The 24,698-nt window shown below is 38.8% G+C and overlaps 2 protein-coding genes across 5 annotated transcripts in view; one reads left to right on the top strand and one right to left on the bottom strand.

Annotated features, from left to right (window-relative positions):
- The window catches only part of CAV1 (caveolin 1), a 32,792-nt gene extending 8,580 nt beyond the window's left edge, over positions 1–24,212 (top strand). For 3 of the 4 annotated variants that reach the window (XM_032483647.1, XM_006177480.3, XM_014553064.2), the window contains exon 3: positions 21,997–24,212. In XM_032483647.1, the coding sequence (XP_032339538.1) occupies positions 21,997–22,338 (342 nt within the window). In that variant the 3' untranslated portion in view covers positions 22,339–24,212. Of the gene's footprint in view, positions 1–15,886; positions 17,352–21,996 lie in introns of those variants that run through there. The other variant, XM_032483648.1, reaches the window with a different exon arrangement.
- Positions 1–24,698, bottom strand: part of LOC116664744 — a 336,479-nt gene that overhangs the window by 215,024 nt on the left and 96,757 nt on the right. The window lies entirely within an intron of this gene.

Genomic DNA, 24,698 nt, shown 5'->3' with positions numbered 1-24,698 from the left:
AAACTTTTTAAAACCTCATGGCCTCTTTACAAACCCAGGAGTGCTCTCATATTCACCTGGGCATCAGAATCATCAGAGGAATTTTTAAAAATACACATGCCTAAGCCCACTACAGATGTATTAAATTAGATTATCTAGGAATGGGGCCTAATCTAGGGCCTCAAAGCTCCCTAGATTGTGAAGTCAGGTTTAGAAATGATTGTATGCAAGGTTGACTTAAACCTGGATGGTTCTACCCCAAGAGAACAGGTGAGTCACATGTGTAGTTCTAGATGTTCTTCCTGCCAGAAGAATACTTGAAGGTCAGGCCAGTTTAAACTCTGCCACAGTTTTGAAACACCATAGAAGGTTCCCAAATCAACCTTCTTCATTGGTCCTTCATCCCTTGAGGCCACTTGGACTAACAGTCAACTGCAAGCTTAGAGCCTCAGGGTGACCTAGGAGTGGGGTGGTCATATATTCCAGGTTGTCCCATATGAACCAGTTAATGCTGGTCAGTGCTAACTATTACTAGTGTCCCTTTCATGCTCAGAAGTGTCCCACTTTGGAGGAAAATTTTATGGTTACAAATGGATTGACAATTTCCTTTCACTGATTCCTATACGCGGAATATATAGGAAGTCCCTACTTGCACTATTTTTTTTTATTAGCAAAATGGGCAAAATTTTCACATTCTAGGAATGTCATTCTTTTCTTTCCTTTCCAGTCTCCAGTGTCACCTCTCTCCTGCCCTTCATTGGGCCATCACGCTGCACTATAACTTGCAGGAGGTGCTCTTAAGTGTCAATCTACTCTACCCTCAGACCTTAGTTTCTTTCCTTACAATACAAGGTTAATGAAACTGACATCCCTCCATCACATATTTTGTTAACTACTCAATCAAAAATTAAAGTGTTTAAAATAGTTTTAACTATTTTTCAGTTAATCCAGGAAACATAAAATGGCATACTTTCACATAAGCCATTGTTTAGGGTGGGAGAAGTGTTTTTAATTTTGTCTTAAAGGAAATCTGCATGATCCATGTGCTGTGCAACTACCAAGGGAATTTAATTGGTGGAACAGATTTACAACTGCACAGAATACATATTTCCTGCCTCTCCTACACTGATATTTCAGATATAAAATACATTTTGTTTTCTTTATTGAACCTTGAGAAGATGCCTCTTGTTCATCATTCTTTCATGGCAGGGGAAGTACATATTCCTAAAGACACAACAGAGCTTCCCCTTAGCCATTGTTAGCCATTTATGTAAATTAAGAGCCAGGCATTTTTAATTTTGAGGAGGCTTAAATCAGTTTTGATGGTGTATATATGTGCTAAATATTTTATCTCATAACAATTTAAAATTAAAAATTTTTAAAAGTGTATTCAATATATAAACCTTTCTTGAGCCCAGCAAAATCATTTTAATACAGATGGACATTGATGGATTCTATGTAAAAAGATAAATTGTGTCTAGAGATTGCATTGAGTCATCTCACTGTTTGATGCAGGCATCAAACACAATTACATTTTCTCGTTTATAATGAATAACTGAAAAAGATGCTGATTTCTGAACCCAAGTGTTGAGAAAGTAGGAGACTGAGAGGAAAAGAAGCAAAGATAAAGAAAGAACCACAAGTCCCTTCTTTCTGCCCTGCCATCTACTCTGTGTTGGACAGGGCCTTTGGCACATGCCATCTCAGAGATCCCTATATCCATTGCTTAGCACAGTGCTGCCATGTTTGATGATATGATCAGGTTCAGGCAGTGCCTGAGTATTAACTTACAACTCCTGCCCCCAAGGGTTTAGAGTTTATCAGGAAAGCACACATGTAAACAATTCTGAGTGAGGTCATGTCACTTAGGGATGGGCCACAGGTGAGCACAAGGCAGAGAGTTCTCAATACTCTCCAAAGCTGAACACCATGCAGGTGCAGCAGGAAAGGGGTACCAGTAGAGGAAGCAACAGGAGCTAAGGTCCAGAAACCTGAGGGCACCTAGCCTGTTCTGCACAAGCAATAGATCAGTGTAGCCAGAGCAAGGGACACAAGCAAGGACCAGATCACCAGGGCCTTCTGTGCCCAGCCAAAACATTCATCCCTTTGTCGGCCACAGCAAACTACAGAGGTGTTTTTAGGCCAGGAAGTGACCTGATGAGGTATGACCTCTACTAAAAGAAAGGACTAACTTCAGTGTAAAGGAGCAAACCCAGGGGTGCCAGATGTGCGAGTGGGAGTGAAATAGGAAATGGAAGGCTTCCTCTAGCACTTTCTATATGCTAGCTCGACGGTACAGATTGTTTTATTTATTCCTCCAATGGCCCTTTGAGGAGGCTGCTATTATTCTCAATTATGTTCATTTGGCAGATAAGGAAATTCAGACCCATCCATTTGCTCAGGATTTCATAGGTAGGAAGTGGTAGAGTCAGAATTTGAACCCAGACAGTGATTCCTCAGGACCACGGTTCTTAACCATTGTGCTCTAGTGCCTCTCTGAAACAGACCATGATCCAAGCAGACAGTGTTGTCACCATAGTGAGGAAAGAGATGACTGTGTTCCCACAGTGAGTGGGCAGCATTTGGCCAGGGGGTTCCATGTGGTCTGTTTTGGGAGTGACAGGCTCGCAGTTCTAAAGTCAGACTTTAGATCCTGGTAGGTGGGTTGGGAAAAAAGGAGGAAGGACCAACGTAAAGACTAAGAAAAACACCTCAAGAAATATGCATGCTGGCTGAGCTCCCAACAAGGCAAGGAAAGTCAAATGTCAAAGATCAAAAGTCGGGTACACAGTGGGGATGTGTCCCGGTGATTACAAGTGAAACACACACTCAGAACCAGACAAGTTGCAATGCTGGCTTGTATTGGATCATGTGAGTCTTTAAAGAACCCTGACTGCCCAGGTTGGCCACAGCACCTGGGGCATGGCTGATCCTGCCTGGATGTGCGGGGAGGGGCAGGTGTGAGAAAATGAAGCAGGTCCTGACAGGCACTTTGCATTTAATAGCTTCATTTAAGGTTCTCAATTTGCCTGTTTGATTTCTACAGATATTCATGCCATTACAGCAATACGCTGTAAAAACAGGAAACAATTGAGAAAAATCCTAGTTTTGTGCTAGTGGAAAAAATGCATATTTAATACTCAAAGGAGTTTCTCTGAGACTTCCTCCCTAATAATTACATATTTGTTCTCAAAAACAAATACCAGAAGTAAGGAAAAGACTTGATAGTGCATTTTACAAGTCACCATTAATCTCTCAGAAGAACAACTAAAATGTTCCATCATCATGGTTCACTGTTTGCCTTTTCTATAATATTAGCAATAATAATATATGGCTGGAAATGGGCATACCAAAACATGCCAAGGAAATGGAACTGCATTCATTGGATTTCATCACCAATTATTTTGGATAGGTCAACAGAGCCCTCTTTCTCACTTGTTTTTGCATGTCACGATTTTTAGTAGGGAGAGAAATTGTTTGTCTAAAACAGTTAACAACCATCAGTTCACCAAGACATTTTGGGTAAACAGCTCTATTACTCTAGTTATAAAGGTAGAAATGAGAGTCATTCTCAGATAAGGTGCTTCACAGAAGGGCCATTTAGCAAATATTATTTAGCACTTACTCTGCATGAGGCAAAGAGCTGGGCATGCATCCTGGTGCACCAGAGCCTGCCTGAAAGAACCACAGCCATCTGCCTAGGCTCACCTTAGATATCTGGGCCTCTGTTAGCCTTCTCTGACTGGCCTCATCAGAATTGGTCGTCTCTTCTCTCAGTTCCCATCACATTTTGTTTCTGTTTCTATTTTAGCATGTCTCAAAGCCCTAAGTATTTTGCTTCTCTATCTCCCTGTCTCTCCCTGCCCTTCTCTTCCCACATCATGTGTGAGACCTTCAGATCAGAACAGTGGCCCCTGGTGGCCCCAGAATTGTGGCTACCCAGTGCCCCCCAGGACTCCACACTGAGTCTGTCGTCAGAAAATAAGTGCCAAGGTGAATCTGCTGAAAAGAATCTGAAATTTCGTTTTTAAGTAATTGAATGTCTTCAGTGAGTGAAAAGACAGTAGGATTACATCACTGAGTGTCTTCCTTTGCTCCTTTCCTGTACATTAGCCACTTTAAAACCTTGTAAGGAAAAACGTATCCAAATAACTAATAAAGGAATCCAAAAATATTCACTCTGTTTACTAAGGTAAAGAGAAAACTTTTTCTAATTTGTATATACTTATTATTTAGAATTTTTTAAATCTCCGGTTTCAAGAGAACACAAATACAGCTCTTCTGAGCCTTCCAGTAAGCAGGCTGAGGCACCTGGATGATCTCCCAGGGTCTGCAGGATAAGGCTAATCTCCTAAGTATCTGGCAGGCAGGGCAGGCAAATTCCCAGAATGCCAAGAAATGCCATCGCTGCCACTTGGCATTGCCCCCTGGGGCCAGAAGCATGAAGGCTGAGAGTTGGGTCCCAGGCCACATGAGAACTCCCCTGCCAAGAGAGGGGTAGAAGGACTCCCTGTCAGACTCACAGTATACCTCTGGACAATTGCAAACGTCAGAGGAATAACTATGTCAGGAGATAGCCCTGAAGAAAAATTCAAAACCTGAAGAAAAAGCCAAAGCCTGCGGGAGACAACAACTTTCAGAAACCCAAGACTTTTCTTCCTTCTCTTTGTCTTTATTACTTCTAGATATTAAGTACACAGAGCTCTGAGATTTTACTAGCTGGGAGGTGGTAACTGTTAATCCACTATTTCAACAGCACAGAAGTTTCTTTGTACCTCATAGGTGATCTCTTAGAGATCTCAGATCTCAGGAAAAAAAAAAAAAAAGAAGCACAACACTTAGATATTTCTAGAAGGGGTCAGATATCATTCATTTCATTATTGATGTCCGTGTCAAGTGAAATGAATGTTAGCTCCTTTTCTAGATATGCTTCTTTTTCTCATCTCCTGTGATTTACTATAAGACTTGTCTATGTGACTCCAAGTAATTTCTCTGTCAACAAGCTAAGTATAGGAAATCAGGATTGTTATTTTAGTTAAGCATCGGTAAGACTAGGAAGTAGCCATTAAAAAAGGGTGATGAAGTGTAATGTGAATTTTAGGTATGACTGTTATCTAATAAACAGCTAGGACCACAGTCCTTGCACATTTAATATTTTATCAATGACTGGAATGAACAAGTTAAGAGGATTCATCTTACAAATGACACCAATTACAATGACCTTGTTAACATCTATGATAAAAATAACATCAAAGTGAATTTGGCAAATTGCAAATAGCCCATAAAAATAAGATAAAAACCAATACAACGTGAGATGATGTTAAACAACTAGGAATGAAACGTACAGACATTAAGTTGGAAACAAATAGATAAATATATGAAAAATAAGAAAATACCAGCATAGGGCTGTCATATCTGTGGGAACTTGTAATGTGTAAAATCAAGATGCTTGGTGAATACAATGGATATGGAAGCCCCTTGTAATAATTCACAGCCCCCAAGGGACCAAGATTTCCTGAGTGAGAACCACTATTGTAAACAAACTCTTAAATGAGTCACCATGCGCCATACCCCTTGGGCAATAGGGAAGCCAAACTAAGTCCATCAATTGTTCCTGAACATTAAACATCTCAATAATTTAATGATATTTTAAAGAAAGCATAATGAATGGAATCAAAAGGAGAGTTCAATAAAAAATAAATAAAAGTCATAGGCAAGATTCTCTACTTTATTTGCTGTTGGTCATATTTACTAAGAATGGGTTCTGTTTTGATCTTATGAGGGAGGCAGAGATGTTAGAAAGATCCTAGGGAAGAGCAAAAGGAAGGTGATAAAGGATGAATAGAAATTCCCTGGTAGAGTTGGGGAGGGACTGTTTGGTGATATGTTAGAAGAGTTGAAAGGAGAACATAAAACGACAACTGCCTTTAGTTATTGCCAGGTTCTTATGAGACTTACAAGGAAAATACTGCTTAGATACAATTACCATTCAGAACAAGGAAAAAGGAGGAAGGTGTTAGTTTAAAAAAAAAAAAAAAGGTTTCAAGGGAGAAGAAATTCCAAGAGTGGTTAATCCCAGGAATGTGTCACAAGAGGTTGTCTTGTGATAGTTGTGGGTTAAACCCCTTACTTGTCTATGTATTTTCTTAACTCCTACCTCTACAATTATAATATGGTATATAAGAACACTGACACACAGTTTCCATAATTAAGCATAGACATATGTATGAACACTTTCCTCTGTTCCTGCAGGATACCTGGTTTGTTTGAGGGCAAAGAGGAGTTGATGTGGCATTGTTTTAGCAGTGGTTGAGAATGCAAGTGGTAAACATCTGAAAGTAGAACACTGCAAAATGCATGCATTGTATGTACCAAAAGGTCAGTATGAAACATTATAGTTATGGCAAGCCTGCCCATTCACTTCCTCCTACACATTGCATATTCATGCAGTTTTGCAGCTTGTATAAACCTCTATTGTGATTTAAACTCATGAGAGAGTGTGGCTTCTGCAAAGGCTGTTTTGTGACTTTAGACCAGTGGTTCTTCTTCCTGGCTGCAAATCATCTGGGGAACATTTAAAAATACTGCTGTACCTGCTCTGTCCCTAGAAATTCTGATTGAATTGGTCTAAGATGGGACCCAGGCCTATGTATTCTTTTTTTTTTTTTTTTTTGAAAGCTCCCCAGGTGATGCTAGTGTACAGCCAGAATTGAGACTGGTTCCAACTCTCAGAATTTCTTAATAATAAAATTATGTATCATGACAAAACTTTCAGGACTGTAAGGGCCACAGTGGGGGAAATTATTACTTCTCTGGGCCCTCATCTTGTAGAGTCCTTAGCATTTTTAGTGGACCATGATATTTGTCACTCAAATTACTATAACAAAAAAAAAAAAAACTTTCGGGAACTCAACTATAGCAACTGCATAAGAAAGACTTTGTATATGGGATAAATTTCATGTCGTTTATGTAATCCAGTCCTGTTGTTTTTCCCTTTCCTTTACTCGTTCTTTCTATTCTCCCCAAGAAGAATATCAGCTGGTTAGAGTGTCAGATCATCCTCCCCATCCCTCTTGTATACTTGAGTTCATGGTTCAGGCATATTAGGAATGAAGCTGACAACATGCACTGGTTTGTCTCCTAATGGTGCAGAGGCCACAGGACCTGGGGATGGCAGGTGGCCTACATTTCTCCAGTGCCTGGCACAGAGAAGAGACCCCAAGTCACTGAGAAGTGCTTTACTGATGCCAATAACTCCCCAGAGCAGATGGGGAAACTGAGCTGCAGAGGAAGCCTGAATTCCAGCCCTCTGGTGGACACTGACCTCAAGTGTTGGAAAAGTCACTTGGACCCTTTGGACAGAAGTTTCTTAGTCTATAGCATCAAGAAATTGAACTAGAAGATCATGAAGTCACTTTTATTTTTAAAATTCTGTGATTCCAGTTAACCAGTATTCATAAAAGTGTGGAAGGCTCTACAAATGCATGAAAGTCCATGCAGAGAGAATGGTGGAGGATCCCTCATCAATACTAGTTTTATTAACTTCTTCCTAGATTTTACCAATTGTCATTCTCATTCTTAATATTAAGGCTATGAGATTTAATTAAATCATCTTTAAAATACTGAGCTATCAACAGGTGGCATGTTGAATGCAAATATACCACAAATAAACATTTGGTCCTGAAGAAGATCAAGAGCTAGAGTTCATTTCCACTTCTCGTCTGGGCTCAGAACTCTGTGGTCTTCCTTTTTATTGCCTTTGCCTCCAAATTGGCTGTTTGTGTTCCAAGAGGTATAGAAAGTATCAGTTCCAAAGTTGGTTACAAACTTTCAGCAATTTTTATTTTTTCATTTTTTTATAACCAGCCAATTCCTCTTAGTTCACATAACAGAGAAGTGTATAATCCCTTGCAACCTTAGTTAGAGCAATGGTCTTAAAAAGGTCTAGCTACATAGAAAATGCTCAAACTTTTTGAGTGCTGACAGTTGTCAAATTCACCTAGTTCAAATGGCCACATTTCTGAAGTTCTTTTAACAGCCCATCTGTGAGCAGTAGGATCAGATGACTAAGAACTACAGGGCAGAAGCACTATTACTTTGAATCAGATTTTCCCATTACCCAGCCATAAAGTTTTTTCTCTCTGACTCATATAGAGTTCAGCACTTAGGACCCTATATGATTTTAATCCCATCACTTAGCACCCTAGCTGTATGACTCTGAAGGCAAACATGAAGTTGTCTGAATTTCAGACCACTTGAACATTCTCAGGGAACTTATCAGCTACCTAAGCTAAACTGTGTCTAAATCTGAAGGTTTAAACCCAAATTTCATGATAAACAAAAACTGAATAAATCTGTCTTCCCTGTCATTACTCATCTTTTGATCACTCTTTTACAAAAATTACTATGACTGGGTTAGTATAAATGACTGCAATCAATAAATGCAAAATCACTAACCTCTGGCCAGATAGTAACACATTCAGAAATTTCTTTCCTAAAGATTTTATCAGGTTGGTATGCTTATAAATATGAGAGAGAAATATAATTTAGCAAATGGAAGCATTCACTAATTCATTCATTTATTCAACAAATATTAATTTAGTACCTATTATACTCCAGGTAGCTTACATTCTAGTAGAAGAAATAATCTCATACACATACATACAAAATTAAGCTATTAAATAAGTGTAGGATAGGCTAGATGAAAATAATGGTCTGGCCTAAATTCAAGAGGTTAGTGATGTGGGGAGGGGCAAGAAAGTGACTTCCCTTACTACCTTAAAGGTTAAGGACTGTATCACAGAAAGACATCACCCCTCCTTGATAATGACTCCTGAGCAAGCTTGAACAGCCAGAGGCCACTCTCTATTTTATTTGCACTGTCCCCTTTTCAATGACCCGTAGCCAGCTCATTGACCCTATGTTGCCTCTGTTTCCTCATTTCACTTATTCCACCCTCAGAAATAGGTACTTCAAACTACTAAATGAATGAATGAACTCACAAGGCTACAATACTGTAAACCAAAATGCCTGCAATGAATATGCAAGCATTCTAAGCTATAAATATCCCTAAAGTTAGACTTTTGTCTCATCATTATCTGATTTTCTAGAGCAGCAGTTTTCAACCAGGGCTAATTTTCACTCCCCCTTCCAGGGGACATTTAGCAATGTTTGATGACATTTTTAGTTGTCACAGTTTAGGAGGGTGCTACTAGCATCTAGTGGGTAGAGGACAGGGTAGTTGATAATCACTGCTACGGTGCCCAGGCAGCACCCCAACCCTCACCCCAATAATAAAGAATTATCTGGCCCAAAATTCCAAGAGTGCCCAGATGGAGAAACCTTGTGGTAGAGGTTGGGGACTATGTCTTGCAAGCCACATAGTGGACTGTGAATACCCTTGTTTAGACCTTAACAAGGACCCTAGTGCAGATCCCTTTCCTCCCTAGCCAAGCAATGTTCAAACCTGCAGAGATTTATTTCATTCATTTTCTATTTGTTTAATAAACAGACTTGAAGCACTGGAGAGAAAAATATTCCAGCCATGAGGTAAGGCGAAAGCTATTAGTAACCCTAGTTTGACTTAACTGAATGGTAGGAAACAACCTCTGCCATCAGGAAGTGAGTTGTAGAAACTGAAAAGAAGTTAAGGGTGTTTAAAAAGCTCGGTTCAAACAAATGTCTATGTGAACCAATGGGTAGCTTGAAAACGGTAAAGACATTTCCGTTTCTTATGTCTTTGATAGAATGGAAAGAGCTTTTATTTTCTTTAGTGTAGTCATCATTCATATTTGTCCCACGACACGCCCAGAAGTTTAAAGAATAACAAACTCCTAAGTATAAACACAGCATTTTCGTGAGCGAGTGAGGCCTCTGGATAAATCCTTTTGATTGCATGTTTGGATAAAATAAGATTTCCAGGCATTAAACAAACCTTTCTATTTGAGAAGTGACCTTCCAACACTTTGAAGGACTGTAGTTATTTCTCTTCAAGGAAGACAAACATAAGTGCCCCCAAGGTATGACTCCTGCCTTTTCAAGTTCAGTGCTCCAGTTGCAGTGTTCCTATCACTGGCCCTTGCTTGGCCTATTTTTACACTGTTCACTGTTCCACGTCCCTTGTTTGCTAACACTCAACATCATCAAATGCCACCAAATCAATACCAGATGCTTGCAGATTAAAAGAAAGGAATCAAAAGATATGCAGCCTGCTTTACTAAGCCACCCAGAATTAGGCACTTTTCATAATAATGAAAATGTGAAGCCCTGCGAACAGGAGAGATGGTTCCAGATTCCTGAAGAAGGCTCACGGCCAGCTGGTCTTAGATGTACCAAGCATGGTTTTAGGTTCCTGTCTGGGATCCGCAGAAGAAAGGATGAACAGCCTACTTGAGGAGGTATGAAAATGCTCTGGAATGCCCAAATCATCTCATCATCGAGGACAGTTTTAAGCAATTTCAAAAGGATGTATATTTGTTTCCAAGGAAATGACTTCAAAAGTATCACAAACTAGGTGATTTCAAGCAATAGAAATTTATAGTCTCATGGTTCTGGAGGCTAGATGTCCAAAATAAAGTTGTCAGCAGGGCCATGCTGCCTCTGAAACCTGCAGGGGAATTCTTCCTTGTCTCTCCCTATAGCTTCTGCGGGGTTTTCTGGCAATCTTTGGCATTCCTTGGCTTGCAGCTGCAAAACTACAATCACATGGACTTCTTCCTGTGTCTTCACATTTCCATCTTTTAAGAATGCCAGCCATTTCAGATAGGGAGCCCACTCTATATCACTGTGACCTCATCCTAATTACATCTACAAGCCCCTATCTCCAAATAAGGTTACATTCTGAAGTACTGGGGATTACAAAATCAACATACATTTTTGAGGGGAACACAACTCAATGCGTAATAGGATGTAAATTAGAAATGTGTATTTTTGTTATCAAAACAGGGAAATGTAACTTAAATTTTCAAAGTGTATTACAAACCCAAGGGTATTTCATACCCTCTCCTAAGAAAAGCAAAAGATGGAGAAAACTCCCAGTTGCCTTCAGGCAAAAGGAAAGGAAAAAAAGAATTAATCTAAAGCAAAGAGAGCCCTGTCTACTTGGTGTTGGTGCCACTTTTGGACACACCTAAGGCACTGAGTCAGTTGGGGCATCTTCTCCCCCAGTGCATATTTGGTTGCTGTATGCCTCATGTTTATAATAAACTCCAGAAGGCTGATGCACATGCTAGTGATGAGCTAATCCTTCTTGTTTGCTTAATGACAGAACGCAAAATAAGTATCCACCTGCACAAAGCGATTTCAGGAATGCCAAGAGGTTCTCCTCTTCCAAAATAGCTCCTCCACTCTCCCAATACTGTTACTGAAATCCCTGACACTTCTGCACTTCTCTTGGTCTGGGTGCTTGGACCAGAAGCTCCTGATGTACTATTACTGCCCATTGCTCCAGGAACCATCCTAAACATTTTGTATAAGTTAAGTCATTTGAAGTAGGTACTATTATACCTACATTTTACAGGTAAGAAACTAAGGCACAGAGAGGTTTAGAATCTTATGTGAGATAACACAGCAAAGCTGAGATTCAGAGCAGCCCCTATGCTATCAACCAGGGTACCATACTGCCTTTCAAAAGTAGGGAACAACACAGTAATTGACTTACTGTCATGCCCATTCAGATCAGAGTGTCAGATTTTTCAGATCCTCTCACCTAGCAGATACAGCGGAGATAGCCTAAGACAGCTTTTATTTCTCAAAGCATCTTCCCTACACCACTTGCATCAAAATGAGGGAGAAGGTACAGATGCCTGGACCCTACCCTCAGACCACTGATTCAGAATCTCAGGGCCTAGAAATCTGCATTTTAACAAATATCCCCAGGAGATTCTCGAGTGTACTAATGTTTGAGAACCACTGGCCTTATAGGAATGAAATAGAAAAAGGTACAACATTATGGTAAACCAGGAAAAGCCACAGAGAGGTGACATGGCAATGAGGACCCTGGTAACCAATGGTCAAATGACGCAGGGGGTCCTGACCACAAAGGAGCTTGGTTGCTGGGGAGTGAGGGTAATGCTGAATGTGAAGGTTTGACAGCAGGAAGCTAGCCACATCCTCTGGCTTGGGTTACATGCCCTGTCTTGGTGGAAATGGTTATTTGCTAAGTCAGGGCAGTATTTTCTGTTGGTTTGGATGGGAAGTATGGGTGCAGGCAAGGGAGAGCGACGAGAGCATGTGAATTAAGAATCCCTATGTGACTCTGTCTGAATGAGCTGGGTTGCACAAATGTAACAAGGATTTTGGTGTGGAGTTAAAGAGAATGGTGTGATGGAGGATCCAAGAGACCTAAGTCCTGCGTTTGGTCCAGTCACTGATTACAACCTCCGTGAGGCTCAGTCTCCTAGTCTGTAATGGGGGAAATAATAATACCTGGATACAGGATGTGATGAATCCATTGAGGCACATAGTGCTTTATAACTTAAAGTCATTGCTATTCCAAGGCCTCTATAAATGTCTCCTGCCTCAGAATACATCTGCCACACTCATACTCAAGGTCCATTAAATATGCAATAAAGGGCAATTGCCAATGATGCTCTGCCTTGCTCTGTACATGCCCCTAGACCCCTGCCAGAAAATAAAAAACAGTCATCTAAATTCATTCTGAAGTACAGATTACTTGTGGGCCTCCTGCACTGGGAAAACACACACACACACACACAAACACACACACACACAAACACGGGGAAAATTGGAGGCTAGAGACACCAAAGAACAAATTCTCTCTCCTCATCCTATCTCTTCCTCACTGGTGTGCTCTGCTGATCCCCCAAAATGCTGGGCCAGGCTGCTGCTTCTTCTACCCTTCTCCCTCTCCTTAACATACTCCCATATGTACCCCCTGTTTTGGGGCCAGATCTACACAATTACAGTTATTCAGATAATTGGGGCAAAACCCAACCAAGAAACAACATGTTTAATCAATATTTTCTAAATCATTTTTCCTTAAGTGTAAAGACTTCTGAGTTTGAATTGCCCCTCTGGGCTTTGCATGCTTTCCAGGTAATCTAAATGATAACCAACCCTCTACTTCATTTTGATCAGATCACGATATTATAAAGCTATGATGAAAAAGAACATCATTTTGAATGAAATGGGATACCAAAAAAAAAAAAAATCAATAAATAACAGTGCACTTGTGATATCAGGTAAAGAATTCATAGTAGATCATATGATGGTTAGTATACACATGCCTACATCCTTTCAATTAACATTTATAGTTCCTTTAAAATATACATATTGAAGAAATATTTGCTAATTACTGTGTGCATAGTACTACTAGGTATTGTGGAGGATACCACGATGAGTGCAACAGACACAGACCTGCCCTAAGTACTGGTTTGGTCCAGTCATTTATTAAGTGACCTTTCTTTATCAGGGAAATAAAAGACTGTTTTCCAATCCTTTTTTTTTAATTGAAGTATAGTCACTTATAATGTGTCAATTTCTGGTGCACAGCACAATGTCCCAGTTATATATATATATATGTTTTCATATTGTTTTTCATTAAAGGTTATTACAAGATATTGAATATAGTTCCCTGTGCTATACAGAAGAAATCTTATTATCTATTTTTATTTACAGTGGCTAACATTTGCAAATCTCAAACTCCCAAATTTATCTCTTCCCACTCCCTTTTCCCTAGTAACAATAAGAGTCTGTTTCTGTTTTGTAGATGAGTTCATTAGTGTCTTCTTTTTTTAGATTCCATATATGAATGATAATGCTATTTTTCTTTCTCTTTCTCGCTTACTTCACTTAGAATGACTATCTCTAGGTCCATCCATGTTGCTACAGATGGCATTATTTTATTATTTTTTATGGCTGAGTAGTATTCTGTTGTATAAATATACACAACTTCTTTATCCAGTCATCTGAGAACCCTCCTACAATGCTGGTAAGAATGTAGTTTGGTGCAGCCATTATGAAAAGCAGTACGGAGATTCCTCTAAAAACTAAAATTACCATATGATCCAGCAATCCCACCCCTGGGCATATATCCAGAGGGAACTCTAATTTGAAAAGATACATGCACCCCAATGTTCATAGCAGCACTATATACAATAGCCAAGATAGGGAAGCATGCTAAATGTCCATTCTTCTTATAAAGATAACCCAGAACTTCACCATTTTTTAAAAGAAGCAGATGAGTGAAATAGGACACTATAAATATCATTATTCTGAGGCCTCTATAATGTCTGAGAAGCAGCAACAGGTAGGTCAGTCCAAAGGAAGAGACTCAAGGGTCCTAGCTAGAGGCCCAGAACAAGGAATGCAGGTCCCCTCCACATCCCTCTCTCTATACCCAGCCCTCTTTTCTCACTCACAGAGGTAGATAAATACCCAACTTTCTATCTTATCCTCTTCCAAATTCAAACCCTAATTAGTAATGCAGCCTTCTCCCTTCAGGCACGGAGGCAATCCTGTGCTCTCCCAGAGGTGAAGTTGCCTAGGCCCTGTAATCTCAAGGCAGCCCAAGAACATGTCAATGTTCCCACCCTGGGTTTATGTTTTTCCTAGGGCTGTGTGTAGAACCTCTGGAAATGCAAGAAATCACAAACATTAACAATACAATCCAGGCCTCCTGTTTTAGGTCAGGGCTGCAAGAACACTGCAGCTCTTTCTCCTGCAATGGTGCCAGTTCAGCCCAGTAAACAAATGGGTATTTGCCCTTGCCCATGAGAAAACACATGGGCATTAGAACATAGTTCCTGTGTTCTGGTAACATTTAACTGTGTTAGTTCTAAACCCTCTCTACACCCACACACTCATGCAAAACATTTATTCCATTGACTTCAAAGGCTGCTCGACATGTTGGAAATATGTGTGAGAACAGTGAAGGGTGTTTGAAATTAGTGTCAACCCTTTTTCTGTATGTCTATGTTTGGTTCATGTGTTAGCATTTTAGAAGTATGTATTTGATTTTTTAAAACATGAATTTGCTTATACTTGGTTTAGAATCATGAAAAATAAATCAGGATTTCTTTTGTCAGTTTTTGTGTTTTTCATAATAAATAACAGTCATTCATCCTTATCCAATAATAAATATTTATAGGTTTAAATTAGGAAAAGCTTTTCAAGAGAATTTCCATTCATTCATTATCCACCAACTTCCAGATGCCAGCCGGCACATGAGGAACTCACAGAAATAAGCAGGAAGCAGACTAGGGTTTCCAGGCACAGAAGGGAAAGAGTGTCAGGGACAAAAAGAAGCTGTCACTAAATCCAAAAGGATTTAGCATTTTCTAATTTCATCTTGTGCTTAAGATTCCCACTCCGGAGAGTATGACCTGGGTCTGAAATGGGCCTGAGCATCTGCATTTTAACAAGCATTTTCCCTCCAGTTGATGCCTTTGCCACATTGCCCTTGCTGAAAATGCCAGGGGACTAAGGACCCCTGTGTAGCATTCAGGACATTATATTCAAAAGTCCAGATATGGTGGTAGATCTTCTAGATAGAGCTGATGCTTAGTCTTTCATGCATATCTGGGTATAAATCCAAGCACTTAAGGGATACGGAGCTGATAGCTCTATCAATAGCCTAAAACTTGTCTAATATTCACTTTGATATGAATTGTAGGAAGTTGAAAATGCTGTATTTCCTTCTCATATATTTCTGGACTTTCCTCTAGGACCAAATTCCAGGATATTTATATACTTTCATTGTATACATTTTTCTGTAAGCATGAAAACTGAATTATCTAACAGAAAAAGAGCAATATAATGGAAAATAAGAAATGATAATCAAAATGAAGGTGGTTTGTTTTGAAACTGTGTTTGTTATCTACAGCTGCATAACCAATAACCCCAAACTTTAGTGGCTTAAAACAACAAGTTATCTATCATTCTACAGTGTGTCAGAAATCCATGTGTGACTCAACTGAGTGGTTCATGCCCAGGGCCTCTCACAGGCTGCAATCCAGGTGTCAAGGCTGGAGTCATCTCAAGTTCCAAATGGGAGAAGACCTACTTCCAAGCTCATTCACGTGACCAATGGTGGGATTCAGTTCTCCTAGGCTGTTGGATTGAGGACTTAATGTCTCCAGGGCTGTTGGCCAGAGTCCTCCCTCAGTTCCTTCCACATAGATCTCCTCATAGGACAACTCACAATATGGCAGCTGGCTTCCAGCAGAGCAAGCAAACAAGAAGCAAGAAAGAAAGAAAGATGGTGTCATGGTCTTTTGTAACTTAATCTTGGAAGTGACCACACTATCACTTTTGCCATGTTTTACTATTTAGAAGCAAATCAGTAAGTCTAGACCACACTCAAAGGGAGGGTGTTACACAAAGACATGAATACAGAGAAATGGGGGAAGAGGAATCACTGGGGGCCACCTTAGATGTGCTGTCCACCACAGAATGCATCAATTTGGTTTTTTTTCATAGTCAATTTATCAACCTACTTATGTTTTGTAAAACTAAATGTTAATGTAAAGCAAACATTTTCTGATACAGCTTAGGGAGCATATTCTGGAAATAGTCTAGTAGTGTTGGCAAGATATGGTGAGGTTATTAACTGAACAGATTTCTAAATGAGGAGTTGTATACCTACTATGCCAACCAACAGAAAAAGAGTGTTAGTTACTGTATCACTTAAGAACACATTCTGCTATAGGTAACTGAAAATCTGAACAGCTGTGGCTTCTATATATGTGTGTTACATAGAAGTCTAGAGGCAGAGAGCTCCTGGCATTGTTTCAGTAGTTTGGTAATAGCAAAAGCAGCATCTTCTATTCTCTTGGCCTTTTAATTATGCATGTCATCTTATGGTCACAAGATGACTTCTCTACATTAAGGCAACACAACATATTCTAAGTAGAATGAAAGGAGCAAAGGGCCACACCATAAGCTTCTGTTTCTTTTCATAAGGAAACTAAGGTTTTCCTGGAAGTCCTGCCCAGCAGACTTCTACTTAGATCTCATTGGCCAGAACTGGGTCACATGTCTGCTCTAAACCAGTCACTCATCAAGGAGACTAAGATTACCATGACTAGTCTAAACCAACTATAACTTATTTCTGAGATAGAAGGATTATTTCCATGACCTGAATAAATGAAGAGTCTGTTGGCAGAGAAGTGGAGCCGTGGATGTCGGACAGGCAACACACAAGTCTTCTGTAAACATCTTCTTTGTTATTGTTTATGTGTTCCATATATCTGATACAATCACAATTTCACAATTTTGTTTCAGTTTTCACAAAAATCTAAAAAGGTATTTTCCCATATAAACAGAATATGTAAGCATCATTGTTTATTAAATCCCAAATATACTTAAAGTTTCCTTCTTGAAAATTTCTTATTCAGAAATAAAATGTCCAGATTTTGAGACAAAAAATGACCCATTTTTTAAAATCCTGTTTACATATAAAATGTTTTTAAATATTGCCATAACATACATTTAACAATATGAAATCTGATATTTACTGCTTTAGCCAACTATCAAAACACAAGACAGATTGCTTTTCTTGACATCTGCTGCTAGATTTTTGTCAACTTATGTTTCCAAAATTATAGCATCATAAGTCAATGTTGCACAAAAGTATTTAATGCCATTTACAAAAATCTAGTAATATAAACTGTTGACTCCTTATAAAGCATCTATTACGGCACAGAAATATCACTGAAGCATATTTATGCCTTTGATCTTGACATCTGCATAATGATTCTTGCCAGAAGGGCAACTTGTTCCATAGATTACAGACCAGAAAATCAATTCTTTGGAGGAGCAGCTCATCCTCATCCGAGGCATCCCATTCTAAGAAACTAAATGGCACCTGCATGTCTTGGTTTCTGTGTTCATTTAAAAGCAAATCTCTAATTCCTATTCTGCTCCAAATCTAAGTGAGCAGATAAAGTTCTGCTCTGAGCAAGACCTGCCCACCTATGGAGGGGTAAGAGGACTGTGTCCCAGAGGAAATGGGACTCCAGAATGACAGCTTTGATGAGGGATAAATCAAACCAATGATACATTTGAACGATGAGCACACTGGGGATCATCAGAAACAGGCATTATCATTCATTCAATGATGTTCAAATACACGTACAAGTCTTTTGCATTGGCTACAGAATGTAGCATCCAGATGATTGAGGATATGTGGTGGTAGCAGACAGTAGTGGAAGAGACTGGGAGAGTTTCTAAGCCTGGATTCCCATCCTATGCCTGCCATTAAGTGGGAAAATATCCTTAATCCAGTCATTCAACAGCTTTGCCCATCAATTTCTCTATCTCAAATGGGACTTCCTTTCTTTAAGGACCCCTTCAGCTTTAAGTATCTATGAATCTGCTACAGCAACGATTTAATTGATGGAATTGTGAACTGCCTTTAAATGGAATGACTGATTACTCGCAGAACTTTGTTAGGTTCAGTGCATTAATGTATACATGTCAAAGTGTACAATGAGGATATTTTTCAAAATATTCCCTCCAATTTTCTCTACCCTAGATAGATGTACAGCAACGTCTATTGCCATGTTGAGAAAAGGACATTTCCCCTAATCTCACACAGAGAAACATTTCAAGTCTATGTCTTAGAAGATAACTAGAGACTTAACAGGAGACCTAGAGATATGAATGGGGTGGGTAGAGAAGATGTAAATTCCTAGGGAAAGAGTGTGGAGTGCAGGGCTAGACCCACGCCTGGGAACCAGGAAGCTAGAGTTCTAATTTCAGCTTTTCTACTGATTCACTTGGGACCTTGAGAATGTCTGGTCCATTTAAGTCGTGCCTCAGTTTCCTTATCTGCCAATTAGAGAGACAGTCCTTGGCTAGGTGCCCAGGATTGTGAGAACATACTGTGCAGGGCCATGAAAATACAATCAGTACCCAAAAATGCAAAACATCCTAGTTACTAGATGTCCTTACTTAAAATGGAAACATTAACAAGAGTAATTCCTTTAATAATCAACATGTGAATGTTTTAGGAAGCACATCTATCTGGGTGAAAAGCAAATAAAACTCTTAGAAGGGCTTGTGTCCCGGGGATCCATAAGCAAAAAGAAGTCAGATTTGAAGTAGGACAAGTTTCAGCATTACCACTTAGAATCTGTGTCACTTTGGGTAATTTCTAACCTCCCACAGTAGCCTCATATGTAAAATGAAAATAATAACATGCATCTCAGAGGGTTGTGGTAAAGATGATTACCAAGTCCATTCCTTTGAAGCACTGCTGGGGTTTGAATTCATAGCCACCATATACTTTGCAACTGATAGTTTCTCTTATTGCAGTTGCCTATTAAAAAGCTCAATCGCCCAGAGCAAGGAATTTTTAAATGTTGTTTATTGAGCATTCACTATATTGCAATGTTCTATACACATGCTAAGCACCACTTTGCATAAATTTTCTCATGTACTCCTCACAGAAACCTATTACTATTACTGTTGCAGAAATGGAGTTAGAGAGAAATTAAACATTATTTCTGGCTTCATTGTGTTTCCTTAACCTGCCTTACTTTCTTTTTCTCAGCTGCATCTAATTGGCTCTACTTTTAATATTCTTTTAAGCCACATTAAATTTTCAAGACTTAAGCAGCAATTAACTGAATATATTTACATACATGTTATTTTTGTCATGTTGCTGTCCACCCCTGGAGACTTGCTTCTAAATTCATTTGGATATTTGAGGACAAATTATGCTCATTGCAGTTTCTGGAAAGTACTGAAAAAGCAGCCACTCTGAAAATTTCTAAGCGACTTAAAATAAAGCTTAAGAATTTCTAATATGTTCATTGAAAAAAAATTTATATTTATGTTTAGAAAAATTAAGTTATTATCAAGAAATCTCACACACATGGATATGTTCATAGATCTTCACTATGGACCAACTCTTTACATGATGTGTATGACCTTATCACAACACTCAGAGACCATGCTGTGGGAATTCTTATTGTTGCTCAGAGAGTTAAATGTAGTAAACTCTTTTTTTGTTAATGTGCCTTTTAATTATGAAATACTACAACTGTCTTAGAGAAAATTTGAAAAATATTTTTTAACCAATGTGGTGCTGAAGAGTCAATATCTTTCAAACTAGATTGGAACTTCAAATTCACCTCTTATTTTACCTGGACAACTTATTAAGATTTTTAAACCTCACATTTTTCCTATGAAATGGGAATAATAAATTACAGAGTTGCTGTGAGTCAAATAAGAACAGTGTTTGATCATTATGATCAAATAGCCAGTCAACAAATGTTAGTAACCATCCCTTCCCTTGGAAAAGAATCCCTAGGCAGACATGCTTAAAGTCTGTTCTATAACGAGATACGAATCCACTGCTCCCATAAAGTGCTTACCAACCTCCTTTGTTAATAGGTTCTTTATTTTCTAATAAAAGTGATGGATTCTTTCCTATTGTACACTCAAAGTATATGTACCCATTTCAGGGCATTCATGGACCGCCTTTGCCCATTCTTTGACCATCCTTTGACCAAGATTAAGAATATTTGCTCTAGTGCATTCATTCTGACTTCACCAAATCCTCTTTCAAAATAAGGTCATCTTTAAAAAATAAAATTCTTTGGGTATCTTTCAGTTGAATGAAGGAAAACCACAGCCCTTTTTAAAAAAAGGTTTTGGGAAAATGCAGTATCAGAGCAAAACCCCACAGTAGACAAGTAAATTGCACAGAAACTTCATTAAAAGATTGATCTGATTGGCCAAACAAGTTGCTGACTGCTAGCAGCAATCCAGCCAAGTTCAGGATTAGGGAATGAGAACTTGGGTGATTCTACGGAGCCTCTCAGTGCCGAAGAGCCACTTCTGATTCAACACAATAAAACTTCTTTTGGAAAAAGTACATGATGCTCACCATAGTTAAGACTTATTTTATAGAACATTCTGCTTTTCTAATTTATTGTCCAATGTCCTAAGAATATGTAATATATAAAAATAGTATGTCCACAATTATCTAAATGAAGTTAAATTTATTGTTCTAATTTTTTCTTTGCCTATTTAGATCTAGACTCAGGAGAAAACATTTACTTATGTGTTTTAAAAGGTTGTACTAGCGGTATCCAAGACCTGTGGATTCTTCCTTTAACATCCCTGAAATTCATTCTTTTCTTTTCTTTTTTCTTTTTCATGGCCACTATTCCAGTTTTGGCCCTATAATCTCAAATTAGGGATACAACAAGATTCTCTCTGCCTTGAGTCTCTTTTTTCTTTCCCCAGCCTGCACACTGCTTTCAAATTCATGTTGATAAATGACTGCATTGATCGTGGCTACATTCCTCTGCTCTAGCATTTTCAATAGACACCCACTGTATGTAAAATAAAATTTAGCCTCGCCTCAACCTATCTTTCCCACAGTGGCCAGACAGGTCTATCTGCCTGTGACATTCATTATATCATCCTTTCTTTTTCCTGGGGCCTTGCTCACAGCCTTTCCAAGGTCCCTTCTTCCTTCCTTTCCAAATCATATCCCATTTTCCATGCTCAAGTCCCATCACCCCATGAAGACTTCTTGAATCCTCAGAGCTCACAATGATCTAATTCCTGAAGACATTCTATCAGTTGATTGTTTAAAGAGTCGATAATCAATTATGAACTGATGAACTGACTACCCCTTAACATTGTACGGTTGTCTTGGAGTGCAATTAAGTTAGGTGATTTGCATTTTACTGAGTGCCTTTGTATGCTGCTGCCAGGTTTTACTTGAAGGCAGGAATTTTATCATATCCATTTGGTTTCCCCTAGAGCAGCAGTTCTCAACCTTTCATGTGGAAAAGCAACACCTGGAGAACATATCAGAAATTCCCTTTGATTCCACCCCTAGAGATGGAATAAAGTCTGGGTGGGGCCCAAATCTCTGCATTTTCCACAAGTTTGAAGGGATGTTAATGCTGCTGGGTGTCTTTAAGCATCTCACACAGAACCTGTACATAAAAGCTAATACATATTTATGTATACTCAGTATTTTTTTTTGCTTTTTCTTCTATTTCAAGATCATGTTCTGTCACTTCTTTTTAGATTGATTTTGAAGATGTGATTGCGGAACCAGAAGGGACACACAGTTTCGATGGCATCTGGAAGGCCAGCTTCACCACCTTCACTGTGACGAAGTACTGGTTTTACCGTTTGCTGTCTGCCCTCTTTGGCATCCCAATGGCACTCATCTGGGGCATTTACTTCGCCATTCTCTCTTTCTTGCACATCTGGGCGGTTGTACCGTGCATTAAGAGTTTCCTGATTGAGATTCAGTGCATCAGCCGTGTCTATTCCATCTACGTCCACACCTTCTGTGACCCACTCTTTGAGGCTATCGGCAAAATATTCAGCAATATCCGCATCAACATGCAGAAAGAAATATAAGTGACATTTCAAAGATAGAAGTATAATGATTCTTTTTTTTTCCCCTTTTAACTTTCTTGGTGCCAATTTCAAGTTTCAAGTTGTTAGTACAGCAACAATATATGAATGAATTTTCTTGGTTCAGAACAAAGAAATCACTCTCAGTTTTTATAATAATTATTTGTCTCTTCTGAGCTATTTCATCTATTTTTTTTGTGGTCTGAATTTTTAAAACCCTTTTAAAATATTTTCCTGATATTTGTATTTGCATTTGGATCATTGTTTTATTGGCTGAGATATGAACCTATTGTTGAAAAACTATTTGAGGGAAATATGAAGAACTGAGAAGGAAAAAAGAGAGCTAACAACCTCAACTGCCTAGTCCAAAATGTTGATCATTTTATGGTAAGGGAAGAATTTCAGGCTATGGTCATTGAGTGTACAGGTATATGGGCAGTTTTAAGCAAATTTCTTCTTTCTGAATTGCTGCCATTCACTTTAATGGTCCAATGGAATCTAATGATATTTACCAAGTTGGAAAATATAGTCTGCACATGATCCAACTAATGCCTTACCCTCTTGAAATTTTAACCTGTGATACTTTCTATGCCTGAATATTTTTTATATAGATGATGACACCTAAGTGCCTTCCTATTCAAGTTTTCCTTTTCGATTAGGGACCAATTTGTCAACCTTCATTAGGTCAGCATCCTCCCTGAAGACCAAAATTAGGAAAATCGATTACCTAGCTCTTCACACTTGTTTCTGACTCTGAGATACAGAATTAGATGAAGTTCATGTCTGCACTTGATCACACAACATCTTTATCAAAATCGAGTATGGTCCACATCAGCCCCATGGAAAGAATTAAGGTGGATAAATGGGGCCAAGCCCTCTCTGGGCTGGCAGGAGTGGAAGCCAACTTTCCCTGCCTCTCACCATCTGAATGAGGTCAGCATGTCTATTCAGCTTCGTTTATTTTCAAGAATAATCACGCTTTCCTGACTCCAAACTAATCCATCACTGAGTTGGTTTAGTGGCTGAACATTGTGTTCCCTTTTCAGCTGATCAGTGGGCCTCTGGGGAAGGGCTCATAAAATGGAGGCCATTGTGTGAGACTGTCAGAGTTGTTGCAAATGTGACCCCTTCAAAGTAAAGCACTTGCAACTGTCTGTTATGCTGTGACACATGGCCCCTCCCCCTGCCAGGAGCTTTGGACCTAATTCAAGCATCACTTTGCTCAGAGAGAAGATGGGGGAGGAGGCAGTAATAAAAGATTGAGGTAATTTTGCTGGAATAAATTCAAATTCTTCTTCTGCATTCAAACTGAGGAATTTTACCTGTAAACCTGAGTCATACAGAAAGCTGCCTGGTACATTCAAAAGCTTTTTATTTCTCCTGCTCATACTAAGATTCTTCCCTAGAGGACTTTATTTTTAACCTTCAGTTATGCTTTTATTTTTATTTTCATACACCTGTTGAAAATCTGCTTTTTTTCTTTTTTGCCTCTTCCAGTTTTCTTTACACTTTAATTGCCAACCTGTTACCTACTTAGATTTTTTTGCATTTAAAACAGACACTGGCATGGACATAGTTTGACTTTTAAACTGTGTACATAACTGAAAATGTACTATACTGCATAACTTTTAAGTGTAAAGATATTTTTATCTTTATATGAGGAAAATCACTTGGGAAATTGCTTTGTGATTCAATCTGTAAACTGTGTATCCCAAGACATGTCTGTTCTATATAGATGCTTAGTCCCTTGTGCAAATCAAGTGCTGGTCCAAAAGATTGCTCAAATTTTATATGCTTACTGATATATTTTACACTTTTTTATCCTGCATGTCCTGTAAAGTTATAAGTCTGCACAATAAAAATGTTTAACAGTTCAATAGGCTGCTTTATTATTTTTTCCCAAAACAAGTATGTACATGTTGATTTCTGTGTTTGTGTGTGTGTGTGTGTGTGTGTGAGCATATACATAGTGTGTGTTCATATTTGTAGTGTGTTTTGGGGAGTGGTGGTCTTTCACTTTTCAACTATCACAAAGTCATTTAGGTGGTGTCTTTCTTCTAAGGCCATTCATGAGTAATGTCTGATAAAAGTTATAATTAAGAAATATTTGTTTAGCAGTTTACCCAATGTTTTATTATATGTAATCTAATTTGAGCCCTCAACAGCTTTGTGTGATAGATATTAACTTTCTCTGTTGGTATATGACACATTCAGAGTTAATGCAGCGAATTTTTGCCATTTCTTAACTGGAATTATTCTAAGAAGCACCTTTCAGATATTTATTTTGGCCTTGGCTAAGTTTACATTCAGAGCTTCTGTATTAGTCACTGTTCTTCAGAGAAGCAGAACCAATAGGAAATATA

This window comes from Camelus ferus, chromosome 7 (genome assembly GCF_009834535.1).
Source record: "Camelus ferus isolate YT-003-E chromosome 7, BCGSAC_Cfer_1.0, whole genome shotgun sequence".
Classification (NCBI taxonomy): domain Eukaryota; kingdom Metazoa; phylum Chordata; class Mammalia; order Artiodactyla; family Camelidae; genus Camelus; species Camelus ferus.
The sequence above is the reverse complement of the archived record's forward strand: the minus strand, read 5'-3'. Positions and strand labels throughout refer to the sequence as shown.